At 38.9% G+C, this 24,221-nt stretch overlaps 1 protein-coding gene across 3 annotated transcripts in view; it reads right to left on the bottom strand.

Annotated features, from left to right (window-relative positions):
- The window catches only part of LOC127435626 (UPF0606 protein KIAA1549L-like), a 78,821-nt gene that overhangs the window by 35,490 nt on the left and 19,110 nt on the right, over positions 1-24,221 (bottom strand). For all 3 annotated transcript variants that reach the window (XM_051689220.1, XM_051689221.1, XM_051689222.1), the window contains exons 2-4: positions 9,996-10,346; positions 8,126-8,725; positions 7,712-7,827 (exon numbers count right to left, since the gene is read on the bottom strand). In XM_051689220.1, the coding sequence (XP_051545180.1) occupies positions 7,712-7,827; positions 8,126-8,725; positions 9,996-10,346 (1,067 nt within the window). The remainder of the gene's footprint in view (positions 1-7,711; positions 7,828-8,125; positions 8,726-9,995; positions 10,347-24,221) is intronic.

Raw genomic sequence — 24,221 nt, 5'->3', positions numbered from 1 at the left:
ACCCATAGTTTGGTACGCATTTGAACAATACGGTATTTGTACAGTTATAGTAATTCTCTCTATCGCTGAATCGCCAGACTGATTACACTGAATTCAGCAACAGTAGGTTGAACATACTTCGGCTGAAATCGGTCTGTGCTTACTGAAATTTGAATCACTTTCCCCTAGAGGCCGAAGCTGGAAGTGTTGTGAGTTGTATTTTTAGTATAGGGCTGTCAATCGATTAAAAGTTTTAATCAAATTAATTACATGGTATGCCGATTAATTAATCTAATTAATCACAATTAATTGCATACATAAATATTTGCTTAGAATGCCCCTCAAATAACAATAATTCAATATATAACGATTAAATAATCATAAATAATTATACTGAAATTATATATATAATACAAAAATTATAATACAGATAAATAAAATGCATTACATTATTTTGTAAAACATTAAAAAAGACAATACAAAAAGTGGCTTCAGAATGCAATATATTGTCTATTTCCATATTATTGAACATAAGCCTATCATTGGTCTACAGTCCATAACAATCCATTTTGCAACTGAATTTGTCAGTCTGAGATTTATTATAAGGGTTTTGTGGCAGACAAGCCTCTCGTTCATTGGGAAAGGAGGAAGCAGGAACTGGATTAACAATCAAAAAGACTTTAATTCAACATAAAACACTGAACTGAAACATAACAAAAGCACACAAACAAACACTGCTGCGTGTGTCTCTCTCTATCTCTCTGGCATCCCCGGCTCCTCCTTTTATCTTTCTCCCGCTGATTGGGTAACTCAGCACCGGGCGTGAATCCTCTCAGCCCGGCCACGCCCTCCTTCAAGTCAGATGGATGCTTTTGGACCATCTCGGTTATGTTGCGTCATAAACATACCGTTTTTTAGGTCGCTGTGTCAAGTTAAATGAAGTTTGAAACTTGAAAAACACATCTTGAGATCCCTGCGTTCAGATTTGCGCTCCATCAAGCTGTGTTTGAACGCAAGAACATGTTCTCATCTTGTGTTATCTACCCTAGAGTTTCGCTTACTTCCCCCTGGAGAAAACAGGTGGTACTCCAAGCTTGAATTGCTCAGATATAAGGGGACATGATTAACTGTGTCAATTTTTAGTTGTTAATGATGTAATACAGTCAAAAAGAATGCAAATTTTATTAACTCTAACCCCTAACCCAAAACCCAACCCTAAACCTAACCTTCAGTGGAGTAAAAATGTCCTTTCAGAGCAAAAATGCAACCTACGAATCACCCCCACCATTGTTTATGTGAATGCGATTACTTCCTAGTTTCCATGGGACCAGAATTGAGTCTCGGAGGTTCATAGCGGTAGAGGGAAAGGTGATCACAGTTAAAATAATGCAAAAATGTCTGATGGGGGATGGTACTTGTAAGAAATTCAGCAGAACTGTGTCTGTTCAGTGCACAGTACAAATCAGTACAAATAATTGTTATAATAAATGTGGACATTTCACAAAACATGGTGCATTCTGCATTTAGAATATAGCTTAATGCTTTTAAAAGTACGGTGAAAGGGTCTCACTGAAAAATAATTTTTGGCAATCAGATCATTATCAGCCAGTCACAGTGTTAAAATATTGGTAATCCCTATCAGTCTCAAATTTCCAGAGGAGTAAAAATCATCAAAAGTCATTTTAGAGCGAAAATGCAACCTTCGAATCACACTCACCATCAATAGCGATGTACCAAGTATTTACTAAAGCAAACAGAAACCATGACTGTTTGACCCCTATTTTCCTCTATGATGTTGGGTGTAACTAAAGTACACTCAATAATGGTGTAAACAAGTCTATTTACTTTGTGGGCATTTTTATATGCCTCTCTGAATTCGTATGGTATGTTTTCATTACTGATTCCTGTGCTGAATTGTTATCAAACTGCTATATTTGCACAAATGCTCTTACCGACTTTGTTTATTGTTAAGCGCTTGAGGCACACTTTAATACAATTTAAAACTAGTAAATTTCATCATACTGAGCCAAGCTGATTGACAGTCTCTCTCTCTCTCTCTCTCTCTCTCTTACTCTCCTCCCTCTCTTTGCTTACACTTATCCACACATACTGTGTGATCACCTCCAAGCCTGTAATGATACAGAAGCTCTGATCTAATGGACAGCTGAGGAGGAGGAGAACAGCACACACAGAGAGAGAAACAGACGGATAAACAGAAAGCGCTCTAAAAAAGACAGTTGTGTAAATAGGCACCACCAATTTTGACCAATATATTAGTATAAAATAAGAGGTTAAAGGCTGACTAATTACTCAGACAAGTGACTACGTTTTGTATTTTACCTCATACCCTATTTATTATCTGTACTTAGGGCAGTCCTGGGTAGATTACTTCAGAATTGAAATCTGGTACTGATTACAAATTACATGACTAAAATTGCAATCAGTAATGTCATCTTTTGGATTATATTTTTTAGGTAATCTAATTTGATTATTTTTGGATTACCTCTAACCTAATTCTTGTTTATTTGATGTCACATACATTAAGTAGGATAATCTATCCTATTTTGATATTTTGTTGCTTAAATGCATTTAAGAAAATGTACTTAATGAATCAAAGTATGAGAATTGATATGATTTGTTGTGTTGTACTTGCTATTTTTGGCCAAGATAGCAGAAGAGGATGGTCTGACTTCATCTTATTTTGAAGAGGATTTTTTTCCCCCTAATATTGTCTTTCAGGTTTAATTTTTATTTTTCGTCCAGACTTCCAGAATCAATCATTTGTGAAGGTCACTGGATATGATGTAGACATAGTATTTCACAGCTATACTGTACATCAGCAGCGTTTAGTAAATTGCATAATTGTTCGTTATGAGAAGGCATGGTGTAATATATATCAGCGGTAGGCTGATTTAGAATGAAAATTGTTTAATATTTTCAATAAATTACAGAACAATTTACTAAAGAACAGTTTACTGCTATTGCCTTATTATTATTTAATTATGCAATCCATCAACTAACTAACCTGATTATGAGTATTTTAAAATGTAATTTAATCTAATTACAAGTACTTGATTTTTGTAATCTGATTATGTAATACCTAATACATGTAATCCTTTACTACCCAGCACTGACTCAGGGTTCCCACACCTTTTGAGCAGTGAATTTCCATGCCTTTTCCATATTTTTTTTCAGCTGTTTGTGATCATAATTATTTTATTTTTATAGTATTATGGAGATTACACTTGCAAAAAGCCATTTCTACACAACACATAACAAACAACTAAATATATTTGTATTCACAACAGAAATTTCCATTACTTTTTCAAGATTTAACTAATTTCCATGACTTTTCCAGGGCTGGAAATAAAATTTTAATATTCCCTGATATAGTGGCAAGAAAAAGTGTGTGAACCCTTTGGAATTAGCTGGTTTTCTGTATTAATTGCTCATAAAATGTGATCTCATCTTCATTAAAGTCACGAGTATAGACAAAGCACAATGTGCCTAAGCTAACAACACACAAACGATTATAATCTTTCATGTCTTCATTGAACACATCCCATTAAACATTAACAGTGCTGTGGAAAAAGTTAGTTAATCCTAGGCTAAAGATGACTAAAGCTAATTAGAGTCAGGAGCTGGCAAACCTGGCATCCAATTAATGAAATGAGATTGGAGGTGTGGGTTAGAGCTACTTTTAAAAAAGCACTCAAACATTTTAAGTTTGCTATTCATAAGAAGCATCTGCTGACGTGGACCATGCATTGCAAAAAAGAGATTACAGAAGACCTACAATCAAGAATTGTTGCTTTACACGAGCAAAGGCTTACAAAGTTATCTGGAAGAGCTTAGATATTCGTCTGTCCACAGTTAGACAAGTTTTCTATAAATAGAGATGATTTAGTACTGTGGCTACTCTCCCTAGAAGTGGCCATCCAGCCAAGATGTCTCAAAGGGCACACCACAAAATGCTCAGTAAGGTAAAAAAGAACCCTAGAGTGACACCTAAAGACTTGAAGGAATCATTGGAACTGGTAAACATCTCTGTTCATGAGTCTACTATACGGAAAACATTAAACAGCCATGCTGTCTGACAGGACACTACAAAAAAAAAAAAAATAATAAAAAAATAATAAAAAAAATAAAATAAAAACAAAAAAAAAATCGCTGAGCGCCTAAAGTTTGGCAAAGACCACCTTGACACTCCACAACTCTACTGGGAAAATGTTTTGTGGACTGATGAAACTAAGGTTGAATTGTTTGGGAAGAACATGCAGCACTACATATGACATAAAAAGGGCACCGCATACCAACGGGAAAACATCATCCCAACGGTGGAGGGAGCATCATGATTTTGGGCTGCTTCGGGGCCTGGACCGCTTGCCATCATTTAGGGAAAAATTAATTCCCAAGTTTATCAAGATATCCTACAGGATAATGTCAGGGTTGCTGTGCACCAGCTGGAGCTCAGCAGAAGCTGAGTGATACAGCAAGACAATGACCCTAAACACTGAAGCAAATCCACTACAGAATGGCTTCAAAAAAAGAAAATCCACCTTTTGGAGTGGCCTAGTCATAGCCCAGACCTTAACCCAATAGAGATGCAGTGGAATGTCCTCAAGAGAGCCGTTCACACCAGACATCCTAAGAATATGGCTGAGCTGAAGCAGTTCTGTAAGGAAGAATTGTCCAAAATTACTTCTGAACATTGTTCAGGTTTAATTCGCAGCTACAGGAAATGCTTGGTTGAGGTTATTGCTGCCAAAGGAGGATCGGCCAGCTATTAAATCCTAGGGTTTACTTACTTTTTCTACAGTACTGTGAATGTTTAATGCGGTGCGTTCAAGAAAGACATGAAAGAATATAATTGTTTGTGTGTTGTTAGCTTAAGCACATTGTGCTTTCTCTATACTTGTGACTTTGATGAAGATGAGATCAAATTTTATGACCAATTAATGCAGAAAACTAGCTAATTCCAAAGTGTTCACATACTTTTTCTTGCCACTGTATTTCCATGACCAAAAGAACTGTATGGACTATTATGGTACTTTAAGTACTGCATATGCTTTTGCAATATGGTAACTGATGATGATAAAGCTTTGTTCACTCTGACCCTCAGTTTTGTGCATAATAGAAACAGACCTTTTCTATTCAAATGGTAATAACAACCTTTTTACTGTCAAATTACAATGAAATAGCCCATTTATCTTCTTTTATCTCTATAGTCGACAGAGCTCCCCTCAATGCATTGTCTCTGCTGTTGTTACCCTGATATTGATTTCATATTTGCAGCATATAAGGCTCCAGGCACCAGTGCAGTGCTATTTATGGACAAGCTGTTCTGATGGACAGGCCAGTGAATGCTCCTTAGGCTTCAAACCAAGTGTTTCATAAGGCGACTGGTTCTAAATGCTTGAAAAAAAAACAAAAAAAAAAAAACCTATGAGCTGGTAGAACATATACAGGAAACACTTCCCACACAACCGCCCACTACATTGTCCTTTGAAAAACTACAATTCCCACGATGCATTTGTGAAAAGAGCTCTATTCCCAGTGGACAGTGTTCAAAGCAATGTGCTTATCACTTTGCTACAAAAGAGGTTACTGTAAGTAGCAGAGTTAAAAAACAAGAAATGTGTTCTCTGTGATTGAAGACATATTTTGCTGCATTTCCAATGACTATTTTCCATTCCTCATTTCGTGTTATACTTCAAGTGGAACAGAAAGACGAGGGCTATGAAAAACACACCTTCATTACCATTGCTGCAGAATCTAGTGTGTGCATCTAGGGGTGTAACGGTTCTTGGTAAAGAACCGAAACATACGGTTTGCCAACCACGGTTCAGTAAACATTTGCTTCGTGGTTCATCTCTAGTTTAATAATGCATCTGGACCATATAGTTTGGTGAAGAAAATAAAGTGCCAAATAGACATGCACAGTTGTAACCTCCGCTAATGAACCTGTATGGCTCTGTAGATGGACACAATCTGTGTTTCACGTGGGTCAGCTTTCTACAGAGAGAAGCTGTACTATTAACTGTTAGTATGTTAAATCAGTCGATGACATCACAGTTCTGCACGTGTTAGTTGGCAAAATGGCAAGTGGAGAAAATAAGCCACAAGAGAGAAGCCCCTGCGTCATTTAAGTCTCCTGTCTGGGAATTTTTTTTTATGCAGTCAATTACAATAGAGATGGGAAAATTTTTTTTTACAAAACAGGCACTGTTTTCAGACATTGCTCGACGCGAGTGCCGTATACTGGTAATACACTGATATTTGATTAGCTATTTATGCTGACATTACCCGAAGGTATATAGCGCGTGGTGCGCACAGAGCCGCAGGTGAGCCTGAAACTGCACATAGACACATTCCCTTCCGTCTTTAAGCAGGCACACTGTGCTAGTTCAGACAGACATGAAACAAGAACTAAAGCGCCTGTGGTGTTCATAGCTAAAGTTATGTTGCCCTTACTCCGTTGATGAAGATGTGGAATTTCCGCATATGATTAAAATACTCAAGTCATGTTACGACATCCATTCTTGTATTCATTTTAATAGCAAGTTTATTTCTTCTATAGTGATGTACAGATCCTGAATGTTGAATATACGTTGAGTTGAGTTTGAAATGCACTTTATGTTGATGCATGTAGCGAACTAATGCAGGTATTAAGTTAAAATGTTGAGTTAGTAATTAGAGAACTTTTTTTTTTTTTTTTTTAGTTAAGGACCCTAATAAAAATTAAGCATGGTTTTACTATAGTAATATTGTAGTAACCATGACTGTAATAACAAGGACTGTTGTCACCATGATTTCTTAGCAGAAGTCATGGTTTTGATAGAATTAAACATGGTTTCAATGTAGTAATACTGTAGTAGCCATATAGTAACCAAGGTTTTACTATAGTAATATTGTAGTAGCCATGACTGAAGTAACAATGACTGCTGTCACTATTGTATAGTTTTGATACAATTAACCATTGTTTTACAACAGTCATACTGTAGTTTCCATATAGTAACCCTGATTTTACTATAGTATTGTAACCATGACAGTAACCATGTTAAATTTGTGGTTACTATGATTTTACTACAAATACAATGTTTAAACTATGGTTACTGCAGTAAAACCTTGGTGATTTGTAGTGAAGGCAAATCTCTTGAAGTGTTTGTTACCAAATAGAATATTTTTACTTGGGATTTGACAGTAATAATTTTTTTTCCCTGAACATATCAAATACTGAACTGTACCGAAACCGTGACCCTAAAACCATAATACAAACCGAACCCTGAGAAATTTGAACAGTTACACACCTAGTATGTATACTGTGTGCAAAATATGCAAGCTTTCTTTATGCATATGGACTACCTACTGCAAAAATTTGCAGAATACTGTATCCCACAACATAATGTGCTTGTTTTGACCTGCCAAACATTTTTACACAAAATTGGATTAAAAATACAAAATAACTGTTTTTATTGCCAAAATGCCAAATTAAACATGCAACATGATGAGGGCATGTGATAAACATAGTGAGGACATGTGATAATGTAGCATAATCCTAAATATTTATCAAGGAATAATGCATACTGTTTCACATACTATTTAAAAAAATTTGTATAAAGTGTAGTATGCAGTAAATAATAAGGTAGCATGCTATTCCAAACATAGTCAAGGTGTTTTTATTAATATGCATGTCAAAAAATTGAGGTTCATTACACAAACAAACGCAAACCTGAACACGGATGCTGCTGTTGTTGAACGCTCTCTGCAGGGCCTGGGTGAAACCTTTAGACAGGTTCTGTCTCATTCCAGCTTCTAGCCGATTCCGTCGCATCTGGATGGACAATACTGTTGAAAGAAGGATAAAACACATTTGTGAAAATCCTGATTTTTCTAAGCTTCTCAAAGCAGTCCAGAACCCAAGGGAGAAGGCTGTGTCTGCAAACATGTCTGTTTATAGTGCACATATGTTGGTTTCACTGCAGTGCATATGATGTCATTGTAGGACTACAGAGAGCTCAAAGCCTAGTAAGACCACAGCTTAACTGGTGTAAGATTGTGAATATTAACACAGTCAAAGTAGCCCAGCTAACTCTTTTGCAAATCACAGCCCCCAAAGCAACCCATTTAGTAAACAAGGCCTCACCTGTTTTCAGCCATAACCGTTCGGTCACATTGCAGGTCAAAGTACTGTCAGTGGGTGGGGTGCTCAGTTCAGTCGTGGTGCTTCCAGAGGTAGATACAGAAGTGGTTTGAGGAGGGGTTGTTGTTGTGGTGGTTGCTAAAGTAGTTGTTGGTGTTTCTGTGGTTGTTGGTGCTACTTTTGTGGTGGTGGTGGTAGTTGTCGTCGCTGTGGTTGTTGTGGTCGTAGTCGTTGGCGGATCCGTCTTGGTTGTTGTGGTTTCGGCGGCTGTTGTAGGCGGTAAGGTGGTCACAACCTCTTTTGCAACGGTGGCTATAGTAGGTGGAGTCACAGTCATGGATGTCACAGTTAAGGGCATGACAGTTGTGGTGGTCACTGTGGTGAGTTGGAGACTGTCGCTGGTCACAGTGTGGGAGCTGTTGCGTGTCGAAGTGTCAGATGAAGTATTTTCAGCCCTTTCAGGGGAGGTGGCATTAAACAGGAAAGTGGAAATGGAGACTGGACTCGTCACATTGTCAGTGATAGATGCGTCTATGTCTATGAAAGGGGAACCTGGGGCCGTGGGCAGATCAGGGTTCCTGGGGAATTCACCAAGTGTTTCATCTAAAAGAAGAGAAGATTTGAATGAGGGCACAACAGGAGTAGGGAGTTAGAGCACACAAGGAGATCACAGTGAGATTGTAGCCACACATGAATGCTTGCTGATGGTGAAGAATGAGACATGGGACATGTGGGAGAGAAAGGTTGTGGCCCTTTGGAATTATTCAGAGGCAGGGCTTAAAGTCAACATGAAATTAAAATTGACCCCAGTTACCTTCTTAATGCTTCTGGTCTTATTGTATACAATTAATCAGTGCAAATCATTACAAAGAAATGTTTGTCTTTGTAATATTTCATCAAAATTTAATAACTTGTCCAATCTCTGACACAACTTTCCTTTTCAGCTGACGTCACTAATGCAGCATTCCATTCAACACAGAAAGTCAGAATTTCAAAAACGTCCTACTTGGAAAAGTATAGTAGGATGTATGTAAAACATATGGTACATTATACTCTTTTTTAATTATTAGTCATATACTGCTAACATTGCATAGAATCATTTATCCTCTGCAATTCAGTCGAGACAGTTTTCTTTCCTTATTTGTCATCTTCAGAGCATCGGGCAATGGAAGAAGTATAGGTCTCTGTGGAACAAAAATATGCATTTCTCAATCTTTGGCCATTTTCAAACCGGGATTTCTCAACTATCCAAAGAAAGTAGGGAATCTCAATGTAGTAGGCAAATCGTGCAAAGCAGTTGAAAAACACCCATCCTGGTTTGAAAACGCCCACTGATTGGGAAACACCCATTTTTGTTCTGCAGAGATGCAAGTCTGTAATGGAATGTTTACTGTATATGTTCGGAGACCTGAGATTTTAAGTATATATATTCCACATCTGACTTTGAATGCAATGCAGTATAAGGCCACGTAGGCGGGGAAAAATTGTAACCAATAATATCAGTCTAACATTTTGCCATTCAATAAAATCTTGATGGATAAAACAAGTCCCTCCCAAACATTTTATTCCATGTACAACACTGTTTCATTTGTAAATACGTCATATAAGTAAAATGATTGAATGCTGTTTCATGTTGACTTTAAAGAAATAATGTAATGATGACCAAAATATGAAAATGGTAACAACAAACACAAAATGACCTTGGAAATGGTGATGATGATGATGAAGAAAAAATGGTGAGGAAGGGATCACGACAACATCAAGTCAGCAAAGTTCCTAAAAAGAATATGTCAACCCTTTAAATATGTCACTTCTTGTTTTGTAAAGGCTTTTGTACACAACATTTATTCCACACAATATAACCTAGTGTTACCTGAGCTAGTGGTCAAAACACTGTTGATTTTGAGTGCTGGGAATGCTGGCTTTGGCACTCTGATGGCCAGCTCCCCAGGGGACTTTTGATTGGTGCTATTGTCACTGTTGCCAGGTGGGGAAGGCAGAGAATGCACCAGCGCCTCAGGCAGTGTCTCTGCAACCTGCAGGGTCTGCACTGAGGCAAACACAGGCTCTTCCCTTATGCTATCTGCCCCTGCTGGTAAGGAGTGGAACTGCGAGGCAAAATCTTCCTCTTCCAGCAGTAATGAAAAGACTGTGGTGTTTGGGGCTCCACTTGGATCCTTGGAAGGACTGGGGGTTTGTCCTGATGCTTCAAGCCTTCCTTCATCTGGAGACCAAAAAGAGAGATATCATAGTGCATATCATTTTTTCATATTGTAATTTTTTCAATGTTAAAATACTTTTAATCCCAGCTTAATATGAAGAGTCAACTAAGTAACCAATGCACAGATTATTCCCCCGAAATGTGAAACACTGCAGTGCTATCAAAACATTGCTCTGTTTGTTTGAACATCGCAATCAGCCTAACATAACAACACTTGCTCAACCTATGGTTTGAGTCGGAGGCGGGACTACCTGTTTGGCTGACCTGTGCCAGAGGGGGAGAGTGTTTGGGAAACCTGTTTAAAAAATTAAAAAATAATTTTGTTTGTTTGAGCATCGCGACCACCCCGACACTGCAACATTGGCTAAACCAATGGCATGAGTTTAGGGCGAGACAATTGCCACATTTCACCTTCAAAGTGAAGTAAATGTTTTAGATTCTAAACACCTGACATCATTAGAGACAGCTACATTTTTATGCATTAAGCTTGTGAAATTTATGACACACACTGTTATTTACATCAGCATTAATGATATTACATTGTTCTAAATTTATCTCAAGGTATTTGAGAGAAAGAAAGGGAGGGATAATAATGAGATAATAGAGAAAGGGGAAAAGACAGAGAGAAAATACAAACGAAAGAGCTACCAGCAACCTTGCACATTTCTAATTTGGTGCTCCGGCTAAAGGATTTATGATTAATGTCCACAAGTCACTATATTGAATGACTCCGTCCATGTTATGTTCCCCAAGATAAAAATAAAGTAAAGGGCTGTAAAGGTCAATTAATCATGATATTAATCATTTCAGAATGGCTCGCCAACAGTCGTGGATGGCAGTCGAGAGAACTGTGACTGTGATTTTCTTAACGAAACGTTAAGCAAGCTAAATAATTCAAAGCCATCCACGAAAGTAGTATTATTACAGTGTGATTTTAAGCTAAAATCTTTACATAGCCTTAAAGGGATAGATCATTATTAAAAAGAAAATTGCCATCATTTACTCAACCCCATGCTGTTCCAAACCCCTATGACTTACTTTCATTTGTGGAACACAAAAGGAAAATTTTCTTTTAATACTTTCATTCCATTAAGTGAATGGTGATTAAGATTGTCATTCTCCTGGAACACATCTCCTTTTGTGTTCCATGGAAGAAAGTAATACGGGTTTGGAACAACATAAGGGTGAGCAAATTATGACATAATTTTTATTTTTTGTTGAAATATCCCTTTAACCATGCATGCGTAGATTCTGTAATTGGTCATGTTGAATTCCTATCCTCCAACAGATAGCCACCTGCTCTGACAGTAAGAACATATGGGATAGTCCTTATTAACAGGCAGCAAGATGAGATCTCATGTGAAGGGGCTCTGGGTGAATATCCAACCCAGTGTCCTAATGACTGCACTTCCTCTGTACAAGATGACAATGAGCTTTGAAATATCTGGACACTTAAGAATGCTCACTGCCAGGCCGAGAAGATTTACGTACCCCTTAATGGTTTCAGAGACAGTCATGTGACTTGAGTCAGTGAGCTGAGCCAATCAAACTACTGCTAGGCAGAGCAGAATGAATTGATTTGAAGACACATCCTACATGCCAAGAAGGCTTCATCCATCACAGTCCCCAAGTGCATGGCCTGGTCTTAAATGGGTCCCATTGCCACTGAATATTGTTCTATATATGGGAGCTTTCTAATCAGTGACGTCAAGTGCTTAATATCAAGGACATTTTCTGGGATCAAGGCCTTGTCCTCTGTTAATGTAACTGGAGATCAGTGGGCTAGAAATACATGGACCTTCTCCATTATGAGAACAGGTGGTGCAGGGGGCTGATGGGTAACAGGCCAAAGCTATTGAAGCCCACGAGGGAGTATGGGTAACTGAAGCATGGAGTCACACCGTTCCAGCAGGACAGATCTGCGAACATGGTCTATTCATTGGTTCCATCTGCTTTTGTTGAATCTTGTTGTTGTTTTGGAAAGTAACAGCATTACATCTGTTTGTCATAAAGAAGCTTTAACAAGTGGGGCACTACCTAAAGTAATAATTAAGGTACAACAAAGGTAATGCTTTACAATAAGGTTCCAATTGTTAATATTAGTTTTTGATACACAACATATTAAATAGTTTGAAACCTTTACAACCCATCATCATTAAAAATCAAAATGCCATAATAACGTTGAGTGCGTTACATGCACACCAATACGCAGATAACTACCAAAAATCAGTTTATTGAAAAAATACTACAACGCAAGAAAAACGAGTTTACATGAAAATTGAAGTACCTGTCTGTTTACATTTTAAAAGTAGGGCTAGATGTAACAGAGTTCCCCTACTGTCACTCACTCGACGTTGTGTCGATGTAGTGACACTAGGGGTCGCTTGAGAGCCCCGAACACCTCAAATATTTGGAAAGCGTACTAGCGATGTCAGACGCCGAGGACTTGACTGGGCTGCCACCTTCGGGTCGGTCCGCCCAGTCTGAGGCTGACGGCGAGATGACCGCCATGCTTGCCCGGGCCGCCACGTGTGTCGGGTTGGAGTGGGACCTTCCACCCTCCCCTGAGCCCTCGCGGCTAGATGATTGGTTCCTGGGTTCGGGGCGCCGCTCACAGGTCCCTTTCTTCCCGGAAGTGCACGACGAGCTGACGAGGTTGTGGAGGGCACCTTTTTCTGCCCGAAACTGACCTCCCAGCTCGTCCGCTCTCACTACCCTCGATGGCGGGGCAGCCCACGGGTATACGGAGGTCCCTCAGGTGGATAAGGCGGTTGTGGTGCACCTGTGCCCGCAAAGTGCAGCCACCTGGCGGGATCGCCCGGCACTCCCTTCCAAAGCCTGTAGAACGACATCGTCTCTGACGGCCAAAGCCTACAGCACCACTGGTCAGGCCACCTCTGTCCTGCATGCCATGGCTGCTCGGGTTGATGCATATGAGACCGCTTCAGCACTGGCTTCAGACTCGAGTCCCGAGATGGGCATGGCGCCACGGGACACATTGCGTGGCCATCACGCCGATCTGTCGCCGCTTCTTCAGCCCTTGGACCGACCTTGCATTTTTATGGGCAGGGATTCCCCTAGAGCAGGTCTCCAGGCGCGTCATGGTTATAACAAACGCCTCCAAGACGGGCTGGGGCACCGTATGCAACGGGCACACAGCCGCTGGCTCCTGGACTGGCCTGCGGCTGCGTTGGCACATCAACTGCCTAGAGTTGTTGGCAGTACTGCTCGCCCCGCGGAGGTTTCGGCCGTTGATCCAGGGCAAGCACGTGTTGGTCCGGATGGACAACACAGCATCAGTAGCGTACATCAACCGCCAAGGCCGTCTACGCTCCCATTGCATGCCACAACTCGCCCGCTGTCTCCTCCTCTGGAGTCAGCAGCGCCTCAAGTCGCTACGAGCCACTCACCTCCCGGACGACCTCAACACCGCAGCGGACGTGCTGTCACGTCAGGTTACCCTCAGGGGAGAGTGGAGACTCCACCCTCAGGTGGTCCAGCTGATTTGGAGTCGATTCGGTCGAGCACAGGTGGACCTGCCCGCTTCGGTATGCCCTGACCGAGGCACCCCTCGGTATAGATGTGTTGGCACACAGCTGGCCCCCTGGACTACGCAAATACGCGTTTCCCCCAGTGAGCCAACTTGCACAGACCCTGTGCAAGGTCTGGGAGGATGAGGAGCAGATCATCCTAGTAGCACCCTACTGGCCCACCCAGACGTGGTTCTCAGATTTCACGCTCCTCGCGATAGCCCCCCCGGCGAATGCCCCTGAGGAAGGACTTTCTTTCTCAGGGACGGGCACCATCTGGCACCCATGACCAGACCTCTGCAATCTCCACGTCTGGCCCCTGGACGGGACGCGGAAGACCTAAGTGGCCTACCACCCGCAGTGGTAGACACGATCACTCAGGCTAGGGCTCCCTCTACGAGGCACCTGTATGCCTTGAAGTGGCGTCTGTTCGCTAAGTGGTGTTCTTCCCGACGCGAAGACCCCCAGAGATGTGCAATCAGATCAGTGCTTTCCTTCCTGCAGGAGAGGCTGGAGGGGTGGCTGTCCCCCTCCACCCTGAAGGTGTATGTAGCTGCTATTTTGGCTCATCACAATGCAGTAGATGGTAAGTATTTGGTGAAGCATGACTTGATCATCAGGTTCCTGAGAGGCGCTAGGAGGTTGAATCCCTCCAGACTGCACCTCGTCCCTCATGGGACCTCTCCATAGTCCTTTGGGGTCTACAGGGAGCTCCCTTTGAGCCCTTGGAGTCAGGTGAGCTTAAGGCACTCTCTTTGAAGACTGCCCTCCTGACTGTGCTCACTTCCATCAAAAGAGTAGGGGACCTGTAGGCGTTCTCTGTCAGCGAATTGTGCCTGGATTTCAGTCCGGATTACTCTCACGTGATCCTGAGACCCCGACCGGGCTATGTGCCCAAGGTTCCCACGACTCCTTTTAGGGATCAGGTGGTGAACCTGGAAGTGCTGCCCCAGGAGAAGGCAGACTCGCCAATTCTCATTGGCCTTTTTTCAAAAAAGCAGAGGTGTTTGGGGCTCCCAAGAGTGACCCCTACTGTCACTACATCAACACAACATCTCGTTCCCTCCATCAGGGAACGGAGGTTACGAAAGTAACCAGGACGTTTACACCTAGCCCTACTTTTAACGTCAAAACATAAATGGACATGCACACGTCCCATGCGCACATTGAATAAGCCAGTAGGAAGCCAATGAAGGTGTTTACATGCAACACGGAATAAGGATAATTGGCAAAATTTACGTGTGGCGATCGTTTTTTGCTTAAACCATTTACGAATTTACCACGATAAAGGAATGCCATTTACATGACTATACACGCTGTCGGCTTAAGCATAATCTGTGTCAGATTGTGCATGTAAACACCAATAACACTAGACAGCCATGATAATTTTTTTCACAGTTAAACATTTTATCACTTAACACATTATGTTTAGCAAAGAAAATCTTAGGAAAATCTTACACTAAATAAAAACTAGATAACTCTGAAAAACTAAAACTAAACTAAATTGAAAAAGCAAATGGAAAATGAAATAGAAATGAAAGCTAAATTAAAAATTTAAACTAAAAATAACCCTGGCGCACTATAAAATGAACATTATCTTGATAGAATAAAGAATAACTTGAACCTGTGCCATATTTCATATTACCGACATCATTAAATTATACAGCAAAGCAGATTAGGGCCTCTATGCGCTATGAAGCAGATTAAATGCTTTGGCATGGAATGGGATGCCTTCCAAACAAACACCCATCAATCATCAGGAGAGAGAGCACTTTGACTCATTGAGTATCAAAATGATCACACATGGACCACACACAAGTCACTTATCATTTCGTTAGTAAACATTTCTATCAGCATAAAGTCGCAATATGATGCTATGGTCCGAAAAAGCTTGATTGATGATATATGCTTAATAATTGTAAGAAAACTAATAAGTATAGGAGAAAACTCGGAAAATGTGGATATTCTTTTTACAGCAGACCCTACCAATAATACAGTGGAAGTACCATGGTATATTGATGGAATCCAATGGTAATACCATGGTACTTTCATATATACTAATGTACACAATGATTACCATATTTATGTACCATGGTATTTACATAGCACTCTAAGGTACATCAAAAAAGACAATGGTACAACAAGGTTCATGTCCAAAAAACACTGTATTATCATGGTACTTGCTGATAATTTTTTTGGAGATGTGGAGATGAGAAACCACCTCCATGGTAATTAATCATTTGATTTCCAAAACATCATAATTACTGACTGTCCACACATCCTAATAAAAGTCAGTCTGTGTAAATTGTTCATAAACAAGACATGGTTCACTCTGTACCTTTTTTAAGACACTATAATGAAAGTGGCTTGAGGATACACAACCCAGCTAAACAACCCAGAGCTGCCAGCGAGAAAATAAAAAAGAAACAATTGACTCCAGTTTCAACAAACTGCTCCCAGAAGGGAAGGGTTGAATAAGGCCAAACTAAATTGAGACACCGTAGCACAATTGGACTGGGTATTCTTGTTTAGATTCAAATTCTATACTAGGAAATTCTTGTTCAGACACCTGAGTGTCTCAGTTCAGACTGAGATATTTGTACATATAACAAAAATGGAAATTTCATTATTTATTTACCTTATTCCAAACCTGTCTCACTTTCTTTCTTCTGTGGAACACAAAAGGAGATATTAGGCAGAATGACAGGGACTGATAGGCTCAGTCACTATTTATATTGATTGCATCTTTTTCCATACAAATGAAAGTGAATGATGACTGAGGCTGTCATTCTGCATAACATCTCCTTTTATTGTTCTGTGGAAGAAAGCAAGATATTTTGGTTTCACAACAACATGAGGGTGAGTAAATGGAGACATAATTTTCATTTTTGGGTGAACTAACCCTTAAGGGGGTCGCACACCAGCAGCGTCTGGCGGACGATATGGCGCATTCTAAAATTTGAAACAACTGTTTTCAATGAAGGTATGCACACTGCCGCCGCCACTCGGCATCTGTCGGTGGCGCCCAGCTACGACTCTGGAGGCTGCTCAAATTCCTGCCGTGCCATAGAGCACAACCCATTAAATTCAACCCAAATCATTATCAAAGGACATAGATTATTATCATTCTTGAACAAGGGAAAAACCTCGGTAACTTTTGTGTTTACTGTCTGCAAACTGAACCGCATTGACGTGTCCCTTGTTTGATACATGTGCCGTGTCCTAGCCGCGACGCAGCATGGCGCTTCTCGTCCGGTGTTCGACCGCCTTCAAAAGCAAAGTAGATCCATTCTATCCAACATTTTTCTAAAGGCAGAGGTAGTACTGTAGATGCATTATAATTTATGAACAGCTGGTGATAAAACAACACCTAAGGACCTTCCTTAGACTAAGCAACAACCCACATACTTGAGTGTATTTAAAACACTGTGAACAAGAAAATTAGGGGCATGGCGGACACACACATCCCACACACACCATGCCTGTTTTTAGATGAGGCAGGGGATAAATCTGAGAGACAGGGAACAGTGTGCTCTTGGCGGGGGTGCTGTGGTAACAGCAGTGGCAAGCAGATTTCAGATTTGAGCTGTATATTAAAATTTATCCTTCCGCTGATGGCTATCTGTGTTTTTAGATTTGCCATACCCAGGCACACCTGCTGAGAACAGTGGGATGGGTAAGCACAGCCAAGCACACCACATCTTTCTATATGAATAATTTAATTGTATGCATCTGAGCCCATCATCTAAAAGCAACATGACATGGCCAAAGTGTACATTGACAAGTCACTGTTAATATTCATTACCTTAAATAATGAAGTAGCTTTGCATAATACTAAATTCAACTCATTAACCTCAGGATTTTTCATTTAAAGGTAGTATCACAGATGTGGCCTTGAACTTAGTGCAAGTGTTCCAACACGTTGAGCCATGGTGCTCATGTGGGCGATACAAGTTCGAGTTTGGCTTGCGACATTTCACATCCCTTTCGTGCCTATTCTTGCCATGATTTCCTGTTCTCTTTCCACTTTCATACCTATAAAATTGGCCCAAAGGCCCAATAAAGTACAGGCAGAGGCTATTTACACAGTGTAAATAGCAACAAAAAGCATCTTCTTTGCACTGAGTGCAAATAGTGTTAGTATTTAATTAGGGGTGCAAATAGCATCTAACATACAGTATAAGGGCATCACTGCAGCGTGTTTATTGTGTTTATTCAGAGTACCACAGAAACTACACCAACCTCTACCCTTGGTTAATTGCATTAAAACTATGGCTTATGCCAAAAAACATGGTTACTACCATATTACTATGGTAAAACCATGGTTAATTTTCCCCGGATCAAACCTGTCTCTCAATTCCCCGACCTTCACCGTGACCAATTCACTGTGAGAAAATCAACCGTATTCATTTTATTTATTATTATTATTATTATTATAAGTAGTATGAAAGGAAACATTAAGAATGGAGACAGGAAACAGGATGGGAAAAAGTGGGACAAAAGGCGGAGTAAACCCGGGTCGTCCGCACTATAAAAGTACACTGAAACACCCCACGCCACAATAGCAGTTTGTCTACAATTTCTCTGTTTTCACAAGACTATTAAAGTCCAAATAGTGGCACTGTGTGGCAGGTGCTATTTACACCTAGTGCAAAGTCACTACATAAAAGCTAATATCATATTATAAATTAATCAGATAACTCAACCAATCACATATTTCAACTTTTGTTTCTCCCATAAAACAGTTTGCGTAAATATTTTCCCTTAGTAAGGTTTTTTTTATACATCATTCATTCACATGTTTGAGTTAATCTCAGGAAAACATGTCCAATTTCACCCCTCAAAAAAGAAATAATATTTTAAATTATAAAAAGTAAAATTCTATTTTTTAGGACCTATCTAAGATTTTTTGCATTGTAATATTTTCATGACAACTAAGTACTTTCTAAGTACAAATTGTACAATTGCCATTATTCTAAAGGGTGATTCTTATTTGATTCTAATTACTATAATACAGTACTATTTTATTTTTTATTTAAAGCAGTATATATTAAAGGTAATAAAACAAATGCTACCATGATTTAATATTTACATACTTTACAATTTAAATAATACATTTTTAATGTAATACATAGTTTGTTTGTTTTTAGCATTACAGAAATATGAATTATTTTTTTTATTTTTTATTTTTTTTTTGCATTATTGTAATGAGAATGGGAGGGAATGTACTTAACTTTATTAGAATAATCTCACAATGCAACAAATCATAATGGCTTCATTTTCTTTCTGCAAACTACAGTATAATTTCTTATTTCTTTCTTTTGATTTTGGCTGGAGGTATGACCCACACATGTTCTTGACAGGTTCCGTGAGAATCAGCCATTTAAATATAACAACCCTGCAAAGTGAGTCACTGCTGTAATCATAAAAGCCATGGCTCAGTTTAGCTGAAAGGATGATAACATGAATTATTGAAAAAGATACAAACACAGATCTGATTAAAATAACAGCATGTACCCTTCCAGCCTCTCTAACTGATGAGGCAAACACCAACACACATCTGTGTAAGCATCACTGAGCAGCCCCTGATTGGATAAAAGGGGTCATGTGACTTCCTTGCAGGGCTCTGGGTAGGTCATGTAGTCGCATTTGAGTCTGGTAAAAAAAAAAAAAAAACAGTGTGTATGTGTGTGTGTGTGTGTGACTAATCATACTCTCTAGCAAACCAGAGATGGTTCATAAAAGTGTCTGGTAGAGATTTGGTAATGATGCAGTTGTGAATATTACATCTAGCATTTAAGAATTCAAACATGATCTATTCTATAGTGCAACATTCAGTATTGTCATATCATTGTTTTTAACGTACTTAAAACAACATACATTTATAAGAGAATCAAAATTCTGTGAGATATAAAGACTTATTTTTAGAGAATATATTGTAAATTAAGTTCTTACACCACTGGCAAATGTTTTCATTTTTTTTTTTTTTGCATAAACCTCCCTAAATGTGGTTACATTTATGCTGGGGAAAAAAACACACACACATTTTTGTCTGTTTTTAAGATATTTTTCACAATTTTGCTTTTCAAGTAAATTTGTGTTTTTAAGAATGCTTAGATATTTGTGGTGGAAAACATGACAAAATTACCGTTTAAGAAAATTATTTTTTAATAAAACAATAAGCATGCAATGATTTATTTGTTTATTTTGACTCAAGATGAAATTAGCAATCAGATGCGGAGCTCTCAATATGCCAACACAGCAAAAGTGAAATACTGCAACCCCTCAAGCTACCTTCACATCAATCCTCAATCCCCTGCATGTGTCTCTTGCGTTAAGCGTGCAGGCTGCAGTGAACTGATGCCTTGCCGTGTTTGTTTTATTCTCCCTGCCTCTCCCTGCATATGCAACTGTCAGATCTGGTTAGTTTCATCTCTGGAATTGACTTAAGAGACTAGAAGTGATATACATTTTTCCACCGAATGGAAAACATTCCATATTCCCTCCCAGGATGTGTTGGAATATTCAGGAGGTTGTATGGGACACCTTTGATGCACTTGACTTGAGCGTCTCAAGGGCAACGCAGGTTGTTGCAAACCCCATTAAAAGTGAATGAGTGTCTCACGTTGCTTTTCAAGCCAAACTCTTTTCGTCTCTCTCTCTCTCTCTCTCTCTTTTTCGATCTCATTCTTACAAGGGGGAATTCACCAAGGGGCCATTCCCACCGAATGCGTTTTATGCGTCCAGATGTCTTTGACCGTTGTGCCACATCTCGTTGTTTTTTTTCAGTGTTTTACATGGGCGTGCTGTGTGTTTTACGCAAGACTGCTGAATTGTTATGCTGAAAATAAGACAGAATTGCGCCCGCTGATAACTGCGTGTTTGCATGTGCTGACAACTCTTTTAAAATGGCAAAAGTGTACTAGTCCACACTGCGTGTCTGGATATATGCCCGGTTATAACCAGGCCCGGTTCCAGATCAAAATCTCTGAGGGTGCTTCTGAATATTTTGGGGGTCCTCTCGTAGTTAAAGTGAAGATGCAATAATGCACCAACATTATTTAACTGAGGGTGCTTTAACGTCCGTTTGAGGGTGCTTAGCACCCTCAAGCACCCCCGTAGGTCCGGGCCTGGTTATAACTCTCTTCTCTATAATTTAATCATCATTTGATTAATTACTGGGGCCTTGATCAATAAAGATGTATACAAACATCTCTTTAAAATGAAATTCCATTTACCATTGTCTGTATTAGCGCGACACTAATATTTGCAAGCAAGTATCGCTGAGTTTTGTGAATGAGGCACAATCTATAATGAGCCTAATTTACATAGAAATGAGATGTGTTTGAGCACAAAAGAATGACAATTACTTAATTTAAATACTAAAAGTGTGCACTACTTTTGGTTAAACTGGATTGGTGGTTGGTTTTTGAACTGAAATATAGTACACAAAAGTGCCACAGCTGTTTTGTGAATTCGGCCCTCAGTCTCTTTCCCAGTTTTCTAGACCATTTCTTATCTTCAAGCCAAGCCAACCCACGGGGAAAAGACGGCAATGGAGAGCCCTTGAAATATGCATTTTGCACACAAATTCCATTGTGGAATATTATGGGGCTTTAAGCATAGTAAACATGACATGAAAATAGATAATCCCATTCCTCTTACATGGCATCACTTTCCGTAGGGGATTTTTTTAGGGTAAAGCTGGATGGTGGTGATGGTCTTGGTTTAACAAGGACAAAGCTCATTATGCAAGTCCATTTTATATATATATATATATATAAATAATACACAGTATACAGTACACACACACAGGTGTATATATACACACTACCGGTCAAAAGTTTTGAAACACTTGACTGAAATGTTTCTCATGATCTTAAAAATCTTTTGATCTGAAGGTGTATGCTTAAATGTTTGAAATTAGTTTTGTAGACAAAAATATAATTGTGCCAACATATTAATTTATTTCATTATAAAACTAAAATGTAATAAAAAAAATAAAAAAAAGTTTTTGAAATTGATGACTTGGACCAAATAATAAAGAAAAGCAGCTAATAAGTGCCCAACATGGATGGGAACTCCTTCAATACAGTTTAAAAAGCATCCCATGGTGATACCTCAAGAAGTTGGTTGAGAAAATGTCAAGAGTACATTTCTGCAAATTCTAGGCAAAGGGTAACTACTCTGAAGATGCTAAAATATAACACAGTTTTGATTTATTTTGGATTTTGTTTAGTCACAACATAATTCACATAGTTCCATTTATGTTATTCCATAGTTTTGATGACTTTACTATTATTCTAAAATGTGTAAAAAAGATTATAATAAAGAATGAAGTGTTTCAAAACTTTTGACCAGTAGTGTGTGTATATATATATATAAGTAGAACTAGCTCCTTTTTCTTGTCGAATGAGCCCTGTCATGTGTGAAATCCAGGTGTGAATATGAAGCTGACTGCTTTTATTATAGCAGGAAGGAAACAACTGCAATCACAACACTTTACAAAAAAGGATCTACATGTTAACATTAAAGAAAAAATAATAATAACTGTAAAAAATTGGTAACGTACAATAGTTACCTTAAGGAGCTATTTCTACTTGACCAAGCTCTTAAAATGAGTTTTGCTGGTGTAACCTAAAGTAGTCAAGTTTAATCAGACACGTTAAACAATATTTTTAACTTGAATCAAAGTTGTTAATTTAGATGTTACCAAATAAAGCACATTTTTATGGTTAATTTGTTTTTCCACTGTGCATTAGGTATTAGGAATATAAATCGAATGCTCATTGTTTATATTACATTAGGTAATTTTAACGTATAAAACTTTAAATTTTAAAATGTATAAGCATATTTAGAAATTAACATTAACCAAGATTATTAAATGTTGTAAAAGTATTTTTCATTGTTAGTTCTTGTTAAAAGTTAGTTAAAAATAGTTCACCCAAAAATGAATATTTTGACATCATTTACTCACCCTCATGTTGCTTTAAACCTAAATGACTTTGTTTCTTCTAGGATTCTGGATTAAATTATCATTAAACTATCTCCTTTTGTGATCCGCAGAAAAGAGAAGGACATAGGGGGTTTGGAACAACATGAGAGTGAGTAAATGATGTCAGAATCTTCATTTTAGAGTGAACAATTCTTTTTTTGCTTTAATGTTAATACACAGAACCTTATTTTAAAGTGTTACTGTTGTAATTAAGTAAAACTAAGACAGGAATCGAATGTGGCGATTAAATCAACAAGAACTAAAACAACCGACTGGTTTATGTAAGCGATTCCACAAGCAAGCGGATAAAGTGAAAATTAGGCAAATGCACATGTCTAATTAGCTTGGAATGTTTGCACTCCAGTTTTCCCGAATGTTTGCTGGAACAACGTTTTGACAAGATTTCAAACACCACAAACAATTCAAACGAGGCCACAGTTATGAGTTCTGTGTATGAACAGTATAGTCGATGGTTGAGTAAAATGGGGACACAGCTTTTGATCAGACCCATAAGACAGACAGACATCAGGCACAGAAACGGGCACAGCTGAGCCTGTCTGAAGCTTTGAATTAGGATGAATTATATCTAGATAAACTGGGCAAACTTAATAAAGCTACAAAACAACAATTTAAATTTATGACTTTCAAACGCATAATACAAGAGATGCACTTCAGTTCCGCCTTCACGCATCTATTGACCCTCTAATGCCGCTTCTTTTTGCCCACAAACTGGGTTAGCCCCTCCCCACGATAAACCTTGTTTCATAAGCCTGGGGAGATTGTCAGGTGTGAGCTGTCGCACAATTTCATTACCTTTTTCCTGAATGGTGTATTAACCTGACAGAGGTCATCACCAATCCCTTGTTCTTAGCAAAAATAGATAAAAATGAGTGAGTACACGGAACAAAATCTGTAGATAGCTCTTTGGTTTATGGCGCTGGATAATGGATACCATAATCTGCCCATCCATTAACACAAAAGATTAAATAAAACATATTTGTTCTGGCAATAGGAGAAGGCAACCATTTAGGAAGCCGGTTGGCATCATATGGTTGGATCTAACAGTAGTAGCTTGGTACACGTGACCTGAAAATGACTGGCTTGTGTTATAGCAGATGTCCTAATAGAATGCAAGTGACAAATAAGAGAGCTGTTATATACCAATAAATTATTCAGTAGCTGTATAAAAATACTGAACATAATGATGTTATGTAATAAATACTGTCAGGTCCAATTTTTCAGACCAAGTTTAAGCCATTCAATGAGAATATTAAAATAAAGCTCAAATTAAAGAAATAGTGGTACATCAGAAGGGACAATTTTCAGTGAACAATAATGTACATTTTGGTCTTT

This window comes from Myxocyprinus asiaticus, chromosome 46 (genome assembly GCF_019703515.2).
Source record: "Myxocyprinus asiaticus isolate MX2 ecotype Aquarium Trade chromosome 46, UBuf_Myxa_2, whole genome shotgun sequence".
In the NCBI taxonomy this organism is placed as follows: Eukaryota; Metazoa; Chordata; class Actinopteri; order Cypriniformes; family Catostomidae; genus Myxocyprinus; species Myxocyprinus asiaticus.
The sequence above is the reverse complement of the archived record's forward strand: the minus strand, read 5'-3'. Positions and strand labels throughout refer to the sequence as shown.